Source organism: Rhamphochromis sp. 'chilingali' (assembly GCF_963969265.1).
Source record: "Rhamphochromis sp. 'chilingali' genome assembly, chromosome: 22".
Classification (NCBI taxonomy): domain Eukaryota; kingdom Metazoa; phylum Chordata; class Actinopteri; order Cichliformes; family Cichlidae; genus Rhamphochromis; species Rhamphochromis sp. 'chilingali'.
The window spans coordinates 25,899,548-25,917,754 of record NC_137950.1 but is presented as its reverse complement, the minus strand read 5'-3'; the positions used below and the strand labels follow the sequence as shown (position 1 = coordinate 25,917,754).

Here is an 18,207-nt window from a genome sequence, read left to right as displayed (position 1 = left end):
TAGCCCGGCTCCTGCCCAGGAGGAGCCTCACACACGCTGACATACATGTTGACACGTTGATTTTTTCGGGGGGGTTGCGCTCTGACTAATTGATCCGGATACATGTGCGTACAGTGCGCACACACACATGTCAACACACGCACGGGCACATATACAGTGAATTTTCTAAATTGTTGCCCGCCCTCCCCAACATGGGAGGACATAAAAGGGAACACAATAAAGCCATAAACTGTGGCGGTAGCTGGGCCAGGCATGCAGGGGTTATATGCTTCAGCGGCCCAAAGGCGACACATTTTACATCAATACCATTGTCATTCTGATGGGCTGTGGGGCAAGCAGCCGTGGGACGGGGAGGAGGAGGAGGGAGTGGAGAGAGGGAGATAGGGAGTGAAGGAGGAGGGTGGGATGCTTGTGATGGACTTAGCCTGAAGTAACCACGCATTTGATTCACATACAAGGAAACTGATCAGCACCAATGCAAACAAGATAACCCAGCAGAGATCAAACAAACCCAGTTGTAGTGATGATAATCTAGTTAAAAGTTTCGTCTGAAGGCATTGTCAGGTGGCTATCACGGGAGGAATTACCATCAAAGATGCGAGCACTTCAGAAGCGACTTATCCCTGTAAATATCTTACTTAACATCTTTTTTTTTAAAGAATCCCTTTTTCTTTGAAATCAGGATTATTTTACTTCTAACTAAAGTGCAGGAAACATTTTTTTTACATTCTTGCCATGTGAATATTCAAACAGACAATTTCAGACCCGAGGAATTCTTGAATCAACACAATAGGAATGTGAGTGAACACTTATTAAAAATTAATATACAAGCCTGGATAGATAACCTGATGGATTTCACAACAGATTGAGAATGCGGCGCCATATGGAAGCCAGCATTTCCTGGAAATCCTGTTTTCAAGTCAGAAAGCTCATCAACTTTCAGAATGACCTGTTTTATTGAGAATTTTGAGAATTCCTGATATTAATTACACAACTATGCACTGCGTTAATGCTTCTAATTATACCATAATCATGTACAGTAGACTTGTAGTTCATACTAGCTGTTACACAGTGCTCATGATGTACCTATCAGCATAAATACTATTACATTTAAATAAATGCAATGTGTATATGTAGCAGTATTTGCACCGCACTTCTATATGTCTCGGATGGCTGTGGCTTGGGGGTGATGGTGCCTTTCCTGGAGACCTCTAGGGCATGAGTGGGGTGGTGAGGTTGCTCAGCAGGGGCTGGGAGCGTGCACTCTGCATCGAGAAGGCTCAGTGCCCGCCGCATGAAGAGAGAGCCCGGTGACCAAAGTCTGGAGGTCAGCGGTGGAGTGCCCCCTTCACCCGCCCCTTCTGTGTTTTAGTCTTCCTTAACAATGAAGATGGGGAAACAACAGTGACTGAGCAGCACTCAACCTACCGCCCTGTTTGAGAGGGGCGTCGGGGTTCTGTGGGGGGTAAATATGACAATAACTGATAGATTGCCTGGTGAAAGTTGTATGAGGCCTGCTCTCCAGTTGGTTGTGGTGGGGAGTCTTCTATGCTATACCAATAAAGATGACTTTTCAATGCCTCAAGTCAAGATGCGGTATGTCATAGCGGTGCTGACATTGAGGCAGGTCTGTTTTCGATTATGAACAATGTCATGTGTTACGGCATCGTCAGAAATGTGCCGAGCTCAGCGCTGGGATTTGGATGACAGTTGCTGTGCCGGAGCAATAGACGGTGTGCAGGGCCAGGGATGGATTATGGGAATGTGACAGCGGTCTAATTTATGAGTGCAGGCAAAGGAATCAGTCTGCGGTTTGCATCTGAACAACATTGAAACCACGTTTCCCAGGTTGAGGCCACAAGTGCAGCGCAAACTGCCCAGAAAGGCAACGCGATTACAGGCAAAAACATTGGAGACTCAACAACAATTGCGGGGCATTTTGAGTGGTGGTGTTGTGGAAAAATTTCTGCAGAGGAAGACCTCGGTGTGCCTGTCCACATCAGGAGGGGGGAGACACACAGAGGTCCCCTACCGGGCTGGTTTCTACGGTGACCTGAGAAAGGCCGTAACCAGGTCCGGCTCTTTCTCAGGCCTAATCAGCGTATTACCACAAAGAAGGACATGTGTTCAGCCCCTCCACCCCCACTTCTTTGGCCTCCCTACTCAATCCGACCGGCATGGCTGGACACAGGCAGCCAATAAAACTAGGATTAGGAGGGTAACTACACACACTGGGCTGTAGCGAAAAAGTTTCTGAACACGCCCAATCCCGCCCTGCTCCCTTCACAAATTTCTTTTCTTCTCTGCATCTCATTGCTTCCATCTTTCACTTTATTTTACTTGCTGCCATGTTTGTATCCTTCCTTTCAGAGCCCTCACCCTGTAAGCTCTTCACACAATGGGGTGTCCAGAAATTACTCATTTTGTTGGAGTAGTTCAGCAAATTCCCAATGCCTCTTGCCCACCTCCCTCTTTGCACTCTGGATCCCGTGCTTTATGCTGTTATGATAATGAAATAAGCTCCATCACAATGACAAAGCTGCACATGTGTTTGGCTGTGTACGTGGAAGAGAGAATTTATGTGAATTAGCGCTCCTTTGCATAATTTCGCGTGGGTTCACACTGACCTATAATGCGTGCGAGATTGAAACCTTCCACTTTAATTTAGTGTCCAGGAAACAGATTCTCGTTGGCCTCCATCTGTGAAGTAAGGGCCCGATTAATTAATACCTCATGATGATAACCTCAATAAGAGCTCAATGTGCAGTATGTTCTGTCTGTACAGGAAGTAAACTGTGTGTACTGTCTTGATGTGTCTGTCTTTTGGCAGCTTTGTGCCACTCGGTGGTGGAGCGATTGCCTCGTCTAACAGACCTTGCTAATGCTTCCTGGAAATGGAACAGTGTTAAAGATAATATCAGGGCCATTGTGAGGACTTTTTAAGTCGGGGGCAATGAGAACCATACTCTTAAATAAATCTTTTTCATTAGAGCAGCAAACACTTATCCCTTGGCTGTGTGAAGGGCACTATTGGTGTGTTTGAGCTGCTCAGCAAGGTCCCACAGGGAAGAGCCTAAACCCTCAGCGGTCTTCAGCCGGACACTGAGGCGGCCTAATTAAAGGGCACTTAAGCCCCACAATGTGTGGCGGTGCAGGTTAGAGTTGGTGGGGGTCCCCGGCGAGAGGGACAGAATTCATGGCACTCGTAGACAAGGGTGTCCAGGACAGAGGGACAGAAGAGGGCTATGTGCCAGAGACTTTGTTCACACAAGATGAAGAGTCAACAGCCTCCCCATCCCTCACCCCTCTTTAGCCATCCCCCCTAATAACCACCTTCTTCAGAGAAGCTGCAAACACAATGCTGTCCCACTCCCCTCCTCTTGCTCTCAATCACTGCTGGGACAATGAGGGGAACTCCCCCCCCAGCACCCTACCACCTTCACCATCCTTCTGCCTCTCCCCGACCCCCAAACAGACACTTCTTTTATTGAAATTCTTTGGTGTTCTAATCCTCCGCTTCCTCCAGGGGCAATAATGGACTCCCTGCGTCAGCCTTTTCCAGCGAGGCTATCATCCAAGCCTGCCTGGGTCACAAGTCCACCCCTCCTACTGGAGAAAATTACCCCGGCAGTGTCATTCCTGTCACAAGCAGCCCATCCGCAGGCCATAAACCCCCAACGCCACTGACCTTAAGAACATATCCGTGTTTGTGGGTAGATATTTCTGTATTTTCAGGTAACGTCTCTAAAGCATTGCTCCGATGCGTTAATTAAAGGTGCGACACTGATTTGCCCAAATCCTTTCTCTGCAGCACTTCCAGATTTTTATAATTCTTTTATTTTATTTTTCTCTTTTCACAGTCTCTATCAGCTTTTTAAAATTTGAACAATTTCCTTGTGGCTGCAATTCATTGAGATTCTGAACTCATGAGTTAGTAGATGTCTAGAAAGTGCTGGAAATACAAGATACTGGATGAACTAAAATGTAAACCCACAAATTTTCTCGAAGAAGTGATGAGTACAGATTATACTTTATATGTTGTGTAAAGCTCATACTTGCATTGCCTAGCCTTATAGTCTTGTTAACTTAATTTACTAAAGTGGAAACTTGGTCCTATGACATGAGTGCATTTAGACAGGCACTGAGTTCATTATATATAACAACTTCATTTTAAACACCTAAGAAGAGGCTCATTACCTCCTAAGTTTCTTTGCTGCTTAGAATGACAGAAAAAAGCGGGACTTAATTATGATAATTAATAATTATACCTCATATTATATCACTGTGCCTCCACAGTTGTGTCTTTAAGAGTAGAAGCACTCACAGTCCAGACTCCAGGATGGCAGCAACCAGTTCAAAGTGTGTTGATGGTGACATCTGCTGGTCTTCTACAATCAGACGCTGCTGTTTATCTGCATATTGCAGTCTGATGAGTGAAATATACAGGTGCAAAATACTCGCTAATATTTATGGTATCAGTAGCAAGAGATGTACAAAAAACTGACTTTTTCAAACCTTGTAGAAGCAGAATTCAAACTGTGAAAGTTAAACTTGGGAGTCTTTTTTTAAACGGACCAAACTGACTGTGTATTCTTTGACTCATTTAGCTAAAACTGTGATATTATAACATTATCTGGTGCAATATACTAAAGAATGCTTTGAGTTAGATTTTTTTTTGCCACATCACAGAATATATAACTGCTTACAAATTTCATTCCTGATTTTATGACTAATGGAAGCTACACTAGTTTAATTTTGAAAAGGCTTTGATTTTTTTCAAATTACACAGCAATATTTGGACTTGAAACAATGTAGGAAAAACAAAGAAGCATTCAACTAATTGTTTAAACAGCGCTATAACACATGATTTACATTTTTTGTAACAGCAACAAATTTATATGGTGAAGTTCCTGGGTACAGATTTTTTTTCCCTGTCCCATTTTTTGTTAAAATGTTCCCAGAATACACGCATGGAGCTACAGTAAGTCTGTAAACCTATGGATGATAATTGGATACAGATTTATGCCTCGAAAAAAATATTCCTGGCTAAAACCATGCAAAGAATTTACACTTGACCCGCATCTTAAGGGAGACATGGAAATATGAAATGCATCTCATCATTAAAAGCTCTTGTTACTGGCATGCATCCTATTAATGGAATCGCATTACATCTGAAAGACTTAGCTAAATGAGCCGTAGGCAAAACCCTAAGAGTAGAGAAGTGGAGTTTACAGAGGAATGTGTCTAAACATCTGTTAGATTTATAGCTGTGGAGAAATGAATGCAACCGCACGACACCGAAGCTTTGATCTATCATCATCAGTGGTAACCAAAGTTGTAAGACAACTATTAAATGGTGCTCTGGACTAAACCAAAAGCTAATGATTTAAAATGGCATTTTAACACATAACAAAACCCATTTTTCTTAATTACATTTTGTTATTAAGGTTTACCCACGCCATCATTTGCACACTCGTGGTGAAATCACTGAAATACTCATCTCTTGGTGTCATACGTGCCCACATGAGTACTTTCATTATCTCCCTCCTCCTTATATGTATTTTATCAGTGTCATGTACTTGGTCATTGTTCCATTGCCAGAGATGATCTCACAGCACTGACATCCATAGTTCTCATTTGAGCAGAGCTCTAGGTTTACATATCTGACACAACTATAACTCCCAAGGCTATGAGCACACGAGACAGTCCACTGTCAGATGGCTAAACCCGTTTGATGCCACTCATCACAGGGGTACCCTTAGATACAGTAGGTGTCACATAACATTTCATACAAGCAGAGGACTGATGACCCCCTTTGCTTCAGGCTACTGTGGGCCAAAGTTAGTATATGGGTTTATCTTGGGATCTAGAATATGACACTGTTGATCTTTTGATTTTGAAACCACAGTATGATCCACGTTAGACATTTACTGTTGCCTCTAGCAAGGTCTCCTCTCATCTTGGCTACATGAAGAATCGAGAGCTTTCTTTTATGTGTGTGTATAAAGATTTTGATGCCCACAATTTTGGAATTTATACCAGCTGTGAGAGCGTGGCTGAGACTGTTTTTGACTCTTTGTGTGTTACTGTGGCAAAATGCTAGCCTGTTGAAACCTAATGTAGTGTCTGTGGAGACTCACTGTCATTGGGATTTTATCAGAATATTCACTTTAATTCAGTTTTATTTATCTAGCACCAAATCATACCAACATTTACCTCGAGATTCTTTATATTGTAAGGTAAAGACCCTACAATAATACAGAAAAATCAGCGAAAACCCCAATATTAAGATGACCTGCTTTGGGGAAATGCTTTGGCGACAGGGGAAAGGAAAAACTCCCTTTTAACAGGAAGAAAACTCCAGCAGAACCAGGCTTAGGGAGGAGCAGCCATCTGTTGTGACCAGCTGGGAGTGAGGGGAGGAAGACAGGACAAAGAAACGCTGTGGAAGAGAGCCAGAGATGAAATGTAACTAATAAGCAGCAGAGGATGAATGTATGGATTCATTGGTAACTTGTGATGTACAAATATATTTCAAGAATTGTCTAAAGACCAATTTCTGTAGCAGCTGGAGTCCATTGCAGGATGATCTCTAGATAATTTTGTGTTTTAATCTCTCTGTTCCATCATATATTTATAAAATGTTTGTTTTTCTAAAAAAAAACCAAAAAAAAAATCAGAATCAGAATACTTTATTGATCCCTGGGGGAAATTATTTTTTTGTTACAGTGCTCCATTATAAACCACCATAAACTAACATTAACAAGACAGACAATACGCTAACTAAGAATAGTGAAAATACAAGTCAGAAAAAAAAGAATACGTAAGAAAAAAGAGCTAAACTAAGAGAAAAAGCAGGAGCGACTGTAACAGGCTGCACGCTGGTTGGCGCATGCGCACTATAAAAACAGCCCTTCAGCAGCTTCTCCAACTTAGGGCTGTGGGCGGCTAGAGCCTGCTGACATCAGAATCAGAATCAGAATACTTTATTAATCCCGAGGGGGAAAGTATGGTGACCAGGTCCCTGCAATATTTTTTGTCCTTTGTCACGACATCCTGTAACTGTGACAGTGTGTAACATTTTGATTTAGTCTAGTTTTCAAAGGCACTGCTATCCAGTGGTTATGAACAAAGACCATCATCATGAATCATGTGCATGTTATCGTCACACTCTCTTGCTGCCTTGGCTACAGTATGCCAAACAGGGGAAAACAAACAGGGGAAGTCACCAAGTCTAAAGCGTTGCAGATTTCAGTGGAATATGATGGAAAATACCTTAAAGACAAGCAAATGCAGCAACAATAAAGACTATGAAGCTACTTATAACAGGATGACACTGGTGGAATTTTTTGCCTTTGTTATTGTAATTTTGATATTTCACATGGTGGTGAATAGCGACATGAAGCGAAACAGTGCATGTCAGTCTCACAAAGCTCCTGGGGCTAAAAACAAGAAGTGAAATGCAAATCTCAAAGCTAGCTGGCTCCTTTTAGCTTATTCACAAGGGGATGCCACTGCACGACACATCAAATATGGTGCCAGATTGACAGATTTTTACTTCAGATGACCTTCCCGCCTCAACCCCTAGGGGATTTTTATCTTGTCACTGGCTCAAACTAGGCATACTACCTTGTTAGGGGAATGTGGAAACAACTAAATTATGGAGCCAATGGCCAATCTAAGGTTGTGTTGCAACTGAAAGCCAATGATTATTACCAGACAGAACATTAACTTAACTTTTTACATTTATTGATAGAAGGTGTGTTAGAAGATGATGAAACAAATATTTTATGTTTATTGAATTTGCCTAAATTTACTCAGGGAACTGGGAAAATAGCATTTGACTAAAATGCCATATTATTTGTCCCTAATGTGCTAAATTCCAGGTCAATTCAGCACGAACGTAAAGGTGCTGCTATAAATGGATTTAGTATCATATACTTAACTGTAAGGCAATTATTTTATTAATAATACAATAATAAAATTATTTTACATATATTTTTTAGTTTTTTGTGATCGGAACCACAACGTTTTTATTTATTTATTTATTTAGATAGTTATTTTTGTTTGTTTAAAAATAAAAATATAAGCAATTTAATTGCATAAACCATATCTCCTCGTTTTAAAAATCAGGATTCCTGTTATTAAACGTAGCTTATAAGTGTCAATCACTTTTCCCTGAGCTCCTCCTCTGCCCTGACGTCAGGGAGACGTAGCTACGTGTTTTCAGCGCACTCCGCTGTGATTGGCCAGATCAGCTCACGTGACTCGAACATGACTTATCACAGAAAATTGCGAGGAGCAAAAAAACTCCGCCGAAACGTGTGCCGAGAGAGAGCGACGATGACGTAACACCGTGGACCGTGCTGTGTTGTCACCAGCTGTTGGCTAAAAGAAGACGAAAGAAAAGTGGACGCGTCTCGATGGATTGCGTGTTCACGAGTGGACCGTAGGGCTTAGAGACACGTTCGGAACTGAAGGAGGGGAACCGGGCGACTAATGGAAGCCCCGCAGACTCATCAGCCGCGCAGGGATAGTATTAGTTACATAACTGAAGCCATCGATAACGGAAAAACTGTGATAACGGAGTAGTGCCCGTAAAGGTCGGAGTTGAAGCCATTTTTCTCTGCAGTAAGCACAATGATTTCATTAATTAACCCAACGCATTTGAACTTTTCTTGTTTTTTGCTGTTTTTGCTTCCATGCTTCACTTCAAGATCTTTTTAAGGATCAATTGTCTCCAGTGATGTTTCCAGACAACTTGCAAAAGAGCATGCTGGAATGATCAGCGCTTGCGACATTGTTTACTCTAGTCAATCAGTTGCTACTGAACCAGTAGACACCAGCTTTATTCACGCACAAGGCTACTTCTTAAAATGTGTAAATCTCATTTGATCATATTTTAATGTTTTCTTTATTTATACCACGGCAAAGGCATCTGATTGGCTTGCAGATGTCAGGTTAAAGCCATCATATAACCTACTGTTGCTTTATTGCAATACATAGTAATACATAGAAGTAATTCTTTTCCTTTATGCAGTTTCATTTAAGGGCAACCAAGCTACATGATTCATTTTCTTTTAGTTGAGTTCACTACAGGTGTCTGTATAACCCTTTAAATATGACTGCTTACCATTAGAGGTTGTAGATGGTCAGAAGGTAACATCTTTGGTTTTTGTTTCAGGAGACAGTTACACAGTCTTACCGCCGCCATCATGAACGTGGGAACAGCACACAGTGAGGTTAACCCCAACACCCGAGTGATGAACAGCCGGGGTATGTGGCTGTCTTACATCCTGGGCATCGGCCTCCTTCATATCATCCTGCTGAGCATCCCCTTTGCCAGTGTGCCCGTGGTCTGGACCCTCACCAACCTCATCCATAATCTGGTTAGTGGTGTAGTGGTGTCCCTCAAAGGACCAGCACTGCCACAGTTTGCCTTAACCTTTATTGACTAGGTCAAATCAAGTCGAGGGCACGTGCAGCACAGTAAAGAGGTTTAGGATGTGGTGAATGGGAGTAAGTTGAGAGCTGAGTCAGAGACACAACTGCTTGCTGCTTCACTGCTCTTAGACATGCCTTTGGTTAATGAGGTGATTCTTTAACAAGCTTCTTGTTTTTTGTTGTTGTTTTTTCATAGTTCCTTTTTTTTTTCTTTCCAACTTGGACAGGCCCACATTTCTTGAGAAGAGCGCAACCACACCGTGATCCTGTTACACAAGTGAATTTGCTAGTTGAGGCATGGGCTGTTTCATCATGCAGCTTAAAAGTGTTCCTACTATTGAGAACACATCTGACTTTTACTTATGAGCTTTACAGTAGATTTAGATTTATTTTAAAAGAAGAAGAAGAGGAAGACCTTAGTAAGTTAACTTCCTGGAAGATTTTGTACTTAACGAAGTTTATTCTTGTATTCACATATCAATAATCCACTAGTGTGGCAACAGTGTTCTGTTTTTCCCCTTCTCTGTAGTGCATGTACCTGCTTCTTCATACAGTCAAAGGGACACCTTTCGAGACCCCTGATCAAGGCAAAGCTCGCCTCCTTACACACTGGGAGCAGATGGACTACGGTGTGCAGTTTACGGCTTCACGGAAGTTCCTCACCATCACACCTATTGTCCTGTAAGTTGCATTCCTCTGCTTTTCTGTTTAATGCGGCTTTTTGAGGACCGCAGAAAACCATAGAGGACAATATAATGGGACAATACCTTAAGCAAGTATGTTAGGTCTAAGGAGAGTGTAGACAGGAAATGACAACCAGAGTAGGTCATCAGTTCTCTGACAAGGACACGTCTCACTACCGTGTCATCCATCAGCACTTTTGTGTGTGACAGGCCTAAAGCAAAAGCAGCTCTCTTTGAATGAACCTGTGTGTTTGTGGCTTAATCATAATGCCAGTACCTTTTATTCAGAGTGAACTTGCACACACTTATACCTCAGTGGAAAAATATATGCTGCATTATAAAATTCAGCGCTTATTTTCCTTTGGTGTGAGTGTGGATTGATTAGCATACACGCTGCTCCCTTATTAGCCAAGCCTGCAAATTGAGAAGGGGCACAGTGGTTGCAGAAGTGCCGCTTGCTGCTTTCTTGGCCTTTTTCTGTCCTTATTAACCACCACAGTTCAGTTTACAGGAAGCACTCTGCTTCCCCAGGGTTTATTTGCCAGCTCAGCACGAACATTGTAGCGATAGCGCTTTTGCAGGTGTGGACTTTGTTTTTGCACTTATTTAAAGGGGCTCTTTGTCATTTTGTTTTGCAACCACTGCCAGCAGGAAGAAGTGAGCGGTCAGTCTTTAGACTCCAGATGTAATGGCTACACATCTGCTGAAATCTTCTGGGAGTGTTTTTGTACATGTCCTTACCTGTTCCGCTGAGAGCAGGAAATGCAATTCATCATTCTCACTTAACAAAAATCCCTTACTGCCACACCTAAAAGTGCGACTCATATTAAATCAGCATAGTTTTATTTATTCCACCATCTCACCAGGATTAACACAACTCTGCAAACATACAGCCAGCACACAAGCCGAGTTTATATACATGGATGTGGTATGTATGTGGTTCTTTTGTTTTTTTCAGGGGGCCATAATAAAAATGATAAATAATCAATAAAACAAGTGTAGGACCACATGATGAAGAACTGTGAAATCAGATGCACACATTGCTGAATTCTGGTAAACTCTATAAGCCGCCGTTTGTTTTTACTTCTCATATTTTACTTTGGTTTCCTCTGAGGTTACAATAAAAAACTAGCTTACATCTTCCTCATATGCCCCACTACTTTTACTTTTTATGATGTCGCAGGCCGGGTTGAATTGTGGCCGAAGGTTCAATTCTACAAATAATTTTTCAGATTGTTGTAAGTTGAAAAATTTCTGTGATAAACGGAAGCTTTATAGATATGTTGATTAGGTGTCATCACTGAATGTAGAAATATTGAATAGGTAATAGAATATTTACTATTTATGAACAAATATATTGTGTTATACATGAAATCTAGCCTTAGATCTTTAGACAATTCTAACCACCCCAAATGCAAATGAAAAAACCGTTTATTGATAACGAGACAGAGCTTGACCAGAGACTGCAGTGTGTGGAAGGCCTCTTGAGGCCTCTTGAGGATGGGCAGTGGCTCCTGAGCCAGTTAAGTCCCCTGAAACCTCTGAGAGAGGATGACAGACAGAGGAAGAGGGGAGGGAGAGCAAGGAGAACAACTGCTGTGTGGGACAAGTGGGCATCTGTAGATAAGCCTCAAAAGGGAATGTTTATGTGGTCCTGCTCGCGAACTTCAGATAAATCATCTCATATTCATAAACCACTTTAAGTGTTTTATCTGCTTCTCATCCTCGTCAAAATTGGAATCATCAGTTAGCCTAACATGCATGCTGGGATTAAATTAGATGGACTTTTTAGCTTGTTGGTGCTTGGAAGCCTAATGTAGATTTAGGCTTACAGATTCTCATATCAACTCATTTGCTCATTACCAGTGTTGTAATTCTGTTGTTTGGCACATTAAAATGGTCTCACAGGACAACTGCTGGCACAGCTTTTGGGAGTTAGGAAACATCTGGGTGTGATTGGCAGAATAAAACTAAGTGAAAGGTTTTTTTATACATAGAGTGACATTTTATAAAGACATTGTGGTTTTCTTCAGGCTTTTAACAGACTGCCTTGCTTTCACACCAGCAGAGAGAAATCTAGACATAAGCTTTATGTCCTTTGCTCATTGTAATCTTCTCCTTTTTTGTGCCTATTCTTGATTCAGGTATATATTAACCAGCTTCTACACCAAATACGATCGGGCCCATTTTGTTGTCAACACTGTCTCCTTGCTCACGGTACTCATTCCCAAGCTGCCCCAGCTGCACGGTGTGAGGATCTTTGGGATTAATAAGTACTGACACAGCAGAAGAGGACACCTCCTTCCTGTGTCCCTGTGGACTGCTGAGAGCACACAGAGTATCAAGCTTCTGATTTGGCTGCAGAACCATTGGGATCTGTGGTCGTTTGGCGCCTCACTCTGCAGAGCAGCACTCTAAATAAAGCCTATTGAGCATACTGCCATGGTACCAAACCCCAGGACGGAGACACAAAACACTAGAGAGCACAAAGGGAAAGTGTTCAGTTGTGATTATTTGTGGAAAATCTTCTTTGAGCCTCGTGATTTTTCCAGAGACATTTTAAAAGGATTTCTCAAAGTATTGTGTACATTTCTGTAGACGTTCTCAAATGTGACAAGTGCCGGGGGAACAGGACAATGTAGTTGTACAAATGTGGTGTGCCATTTTACACTACTGGCACACTGAGGCAGTAATCAAAGTTATTTTGTATGTAATGATACGCTGCTGTATTTATTCAGCTTCACTCTCGCGTGTAGCTTCGTCTTCCTTGAGGTTTCTGAGCTTAGAGGAGAGCAACAATAGTTTAATGAAATGGTAGGGGACCTGTGAAGTGCAGCGGAAGCGGGACACAAGAAACCACGAGATTTTATATTTAGCCCTCGCTGTTCTGCTCAGGGCCAAGATTGGAAAGTTAAGCAGCCTTTATTTTTATCTGACCATTTCCTTATTTGGACACCTCTTGTCCTGGTTTGTGCGCTGCAAACCTCCAGTCTGTGTGCAAAAGCACTCGACTGATCTGACTTATCCAAAGGTCCTGCAGTCTGGCTCTGGAGATGGGCAAAATATGTTCACACATGTTTGTTCCTGCTCTGTAAAAGTACTCAGGATCTGGTATGTTGAGCATGAGTCAGCTGTGTCTGCAGCTCAGACCAGTCAGCAGATTGCATACTGAGTTCTATGTTTATTAGGTACGCTTTGTGCAGTCTGATGCACTGTAGCACGGATGCTTTCATTTACCTAAGAATTAAAAATCCTCCAGAATGATGAAAACAATGCAACAATAAAGCACTCAGGACAAAGATAGAAAAATAAACCCTTGCAAAGCGGGATTAATCACTTTGTCTGCCAGCTGTAGCTGCCATTTTTCTTTAATGCTTTCTTCATAAAGCATCCTGATCTGGATCTAGGCCAGATATTTGGTACAAAAAGGACTTTTCAAAGGTTTGAAAAATGAATTTAGGATGTGGTGTGCTTCATTTCTCTTGCATTACATTGGGTGGAGTTGCAGGTGAGGATTGTTAGCAGGTTCCATAACATAAATTTTACTGACTTTTTTATGGCTGTGCTTTATTCTCCAGTGTAAGATTTTGATTAGGTAGAAGTAAACTTGTTAATATGGGATAGAAATGTCCAAATCACCCTCTGGAATGTATTTCAAAATTCTCCTCAGAGAGCTGGTATTCGTTTACGTTAAGCCTAGTTTTGATCCTGAATTCGGGGAAAAAATAGCCAAGCAGTAGTCAAACAGTGGCCTAGGGCTTACATTCAATATCACCTTAGGTAGTTTTTAATGGAGGATGCTTCTGGCTACTTGAAGTCTAGTTTTCACTCTTGATTTTTCTTTGTGTTGCTCTTCTGTAACTACCTGTCTCATGAACTGCTTTAGATTACACTTTTTTATCATGTTTTTAGCTTACTCCGTCTCCCGTTTGATTGTTTTCTGAAATTAGCTGGTGCTGGAAACGAGGCTAATGAGAACAGTTTGTGGACTGAAAGAAAAAGGATAGAAAAAGGAGACACTAAAGAAAATAGCTGCATAAGATTTTTAAAGTAGGTACGATCCAGATCTTTTAAGAATATCAAGCACTTCCTCGTCATCTGATTGAAATCTCCACTTCTACTAGTCCTATGTGCTAAAAGAGGTCATTGCATTACAGTAAAAACACTGGTTGCAATTTTCGGAGAAATACAGTGAAAGTGCATCTTTTCAAATCCGCCATGTTTCTTCGTTTTCATTGCGTTTGTCAGTGAAAGGCCAAAGCAGGCCTCATCGTAAGCATTCAGGGTCTTTGAGTTACTGTGGGCTGTGTATCACGTGCACAACAGTGCTTTGATTCAGTTACACAAACAGTTGTCTTGACCTGATTTGTCTTTAAGAAGACACAATTCATATATGTTTGTCAAAATTATTGCCAGGTTTAATTTTTCCTGGAGCAAAAACCGCAGATGGCCAGAGCTGGAAAATGAATACAGACTATGGTTTGAAGAAGCATCATTTCATATTTGACCTCTGAAATTGATAAATGGTACTGATTAGTTGGGGACAGGCAGAGAGGGAATGAAACATGAGCTCAAACATGGATTTCGTTTAAAGGTGACTAAACTGTATAATAGTTCATCTTAATTCTCATTCGAGGTAAAATTATGTTTTACATTTCTTCTTTTGAACTCAATTTTACGATACCAGATGTTCAATCAGAGGGGAACGTCTATTCTGTGCTGGGATACGAGGATCCATTCAAATCTGTTATGAATTGAAAAAATAAAAATGTATAGATTAATAGTTAAACCACTATTGTGCCCTTTAGCAGTAGTAGAAGCAAGAGCAAGTATAGATCTAATATTTAAAATGACTTAGAGTGGCAGCGGTAGTAAATGTAGCAGAATCATATTTTCCTTAGATTTGTGGTTCACGCTGTCACTGCAAAACATGAAAACATTCATTTTATTAAGTGTGTTAAATTGGAAAAAAGTAATAAATGAATCAAACATGGATCATAGAACCAAAGAGTTCACGTATGTGTACATAATAGTTGATCTGCCCCAGCCTTCATCATGTTTTCAGATGTATTCTTACTCTAAAGGGCTTCATTGCTTCATTGTAAGACTTGCTACAGCACAAGATGACAATGCATTTACTTTTTTTTTATCAGACTGTTTGAGAACATCGGATAAACTGAATGTTGATTAAATGTGAAAAGTTGCGCTTGTAGCTCCTGGTTTGATTTTCTTTTTTAAAAAAGTGTACTTGCTTTGTTTTTGAAGGACATTGCAAAGCCATTTTCTGTAAGAGCGCTTGACTCTAAATACAATGTTTTTCAAGCATCATCTCAAAATCCTTCATTGTTGTACTGCGTATTTGTGCCGCCGTGTCCTCGTTTTCTGGCGTTTAATTAAAATGCAGAAAATGTGTTGGATCTGTAAAGGAATTGGTAAGACGAAGCATTGTGCTCATCATTTTTTGTGTGCTTTTCAGTATGTACAACAGGCACAACATGGTGTGAGACAGCCTCTCCTGTCTTGTTGTGGCTGTGCTTAACTTTTGTTTGCACATCCAGGGCTCTCAAGAAGGTTGAGTGTTGACTCTAAACACAGATGTAAGCATCAGATGGATTACTGCTCATCAAAAAGAGAAAGGCTGTATTTAGGACACCTTTTTCAGTGACTACAATGTACTGACATGCCTCCTCCATGACGTGTTTGCAGGAGTTTAGTTCAGACTTTTAGGTTGCTTAACATCATGACTAGTTAGTCCTTACAGTACAATAGAGTTTGCACAAAAGGAAAAATGAAAATTGTACTTTTTTTTTTTTTTTTTTTTTTTTGAAAATTGTACTTAATAAAAGCAGGAAACACTTTCAGAATTGTGCATAGATGTGATATTTTGTGCTATATTCTGTACTTTGTCTTTGCAGGTACAAGGGTTTGTAGAAAATGCCTGAGAGTAGTAACTCTTGCAATGCACCTCCTGAAAGCTGTGCAGTGCATCAGGTTATTCAATCTGAATGATTGTCCTAAACTCTGCAGCTTGAAACAGTACTTCTTTGTACTTTCTGTCAACTCTACCTGATAGTAAACCTATGCATCAAATCAAAAATTAAATCTATGGTCTTCATTTCCCCCATTGCAAGCTGATACTGACGCTGTACAGTGCTCACCCTGTTAAACAACACCGGGGGCTGTTTAAACATTCAGTAAGCGAAAGTAACAGTGAGGTTACTGCACCCTGGGTCTGGGTGCAGTTCCCCCCTCCAGGGGCGGGGGCACCTAGACCCGGTTTGTAGAGTACGCTTGGGGAGTGTGATCGTGTGTACAACGTCTCTTTATGTCTGTCTCCACGTTGGTTGAGTGTGGAGTAAGTGCATATGAGAGCATGAGGGTGGGAATGGATGTTTGTATCTGTGTGTGCCTGTATGTCTGTGTCTATATGTCAGGTTGGGTGTCAGGCGCCACCTCTCTGGGGACATCTCAGGCCCTCCAAGGTTTGGAGGCCTATCTCCCCCTACCACCACTTCCCCTGCCAGTGGCGGACCCCCTCAGACATCGGTGCGTTGGTGGTTCTTTGTGTCCGGGGATGGGCGTCCAGGTACACACCGGCTCACTCCTTGGCGGCCGCTTATCGGGGCCTGGAGCCTGGGGCTCGCTCGGGCCACTTCGGAGGTGGGGTCACTCAGGCGCAGCTGGCTGCCGGCGGAGCTCACGGGCGCGTCACTGCAACTCCCCCTGGCTTCTGCTCCGCGGCTGCTGAGTGAGCCCTCATCTGGGACTCTCCTCAGCTCTTTCCGGGACAGTGGCGCGGCTGCCCCTCTGTTGGTCTTCCTTGGTCTCTTGTGTTCTGGGGGCCTCTGGATGTCTGGAGTTTTGATCTCCTCCACACCTGCTTCACGCCCTGGAGGACGGGGCTGTGGCCCCCCCACACCCTCTAGCAGATTATTACATGAAGGAACCTTTTAAAAAACAAAAAACAAGCGCGTCCATGCTCACAGGTGTACACACGGGTGATCACACCCACAAACTACACCCTTTTTGGCTCCTACCTCAAAGCACACTGTGTTCTGTTGATCTTATGTGCTGCACAATAATGTTTAACATTTAGTATTTACTGTCATATTCCCATATATCATTGTGATGTTGTTTATTCTATTACTCTTGTTCTCTTCTGCTTGCTTTCTTTTTTCTTTCTCAGCAGGTGATCCAGGTGATTGATATATGCATTTTTTTTCTCTGCCCGTTCTGTTGGTTTTTGTCTTTTGCCCTTCTCCCCCGTCCCTCTTCTCAGCTGTTTCTCTTTCCCTCTTTCTTTCTCCCCTTCTTTCCCCCAGTCAAGTCTGTCCCGTATTCATTAAGTGAAAATAAAATAAACAATAAAAGGTGAATCAAATGGACCATTACGGCAAGGCTGGGATGGTCAGTTTGGTAAAGTAAATCCGTTGGGCATCTTTCTTTGCCTTTAGACAACAATTCTGATGCAAAAGAGCCAAACGGGACAGGCCAAAAGAAAAAAAAAAAAAAAAAAAAAAAAAGAAAGTAACAGTGAGGTATTACGAGGCAGTAAATTAGCAGGGTGTCACACATTATATGAAAGCAATCAAATGATTTAAGTCATAACAATATAAATCCTCATTTTAGGGGCAAAATAAGCTTTTTATTTGGTGTTAAGCAGATATGCAATGGCATCCCACCCATTTATGTTGAATAGATTTAAAGTCTTCTTTAAACATGAGTTGAAATCATGATTAAAGTTATACCTGGGAGGTAAATGTTTCGTCCAAACATTGTATTTTTTTGATAGAAATAGTTGAACGACTTGTTCTTTGTTGCTCATATCCTAGTACTACATCAGTAAAATCCAGTATGTTGATCACGTGCTTCTTTTTAATGATGACTACTACCCGATGTTCATGCAGACGTGCCCCCCCCAGTCGTGACATTTATCACAATTACCTGTATGTGTTTTAGCATAAATTTGCATAAAGGCCTTCTGTGTTGTTATGCTACAAAAAATAAGAGGAACTTAAGATGAACAAAACTATATGAAAATTAGCATTATTTTAAAAGGTCAGTTACCTTAAAGCAAAAA

At 41.6% G+C, this 18,207-nt stretch overlaps 1 protein-coding gene across 1 annotated transcript; it reads left to right on the top strand.

Annotated features, from left to right (window-relative positions):
- Positions 1–8,283: 8,283 nt before the first annotated feature.
- ormdl3 (ORMDL sphingolipid biosynthesis regulator 3) lies at positions 8,284–14,545 on the top strand. Its single transcript, XM_080872180.1, has 4 exons — positions 8,284–8,631; positions 9,185–9,389; positions 9,974–10,125; positions 12,272–14,545. The coding sequence occupies exons 2-4, from the start codon at positions 9,216–9,218 to the stop codon at positions 12,405–12,407; spliced, it is 462 nt and encodes a 153-aa protein (XP_080728306.1). The 5' UTR covers positions 8,284–8,631; positions 9,185–9,215; the 3' UTR covers positions 12,408–14,545.
- The last annotated feature ends 3,662 nt before the right edge of the window (positions 14,546–18,207 follow it).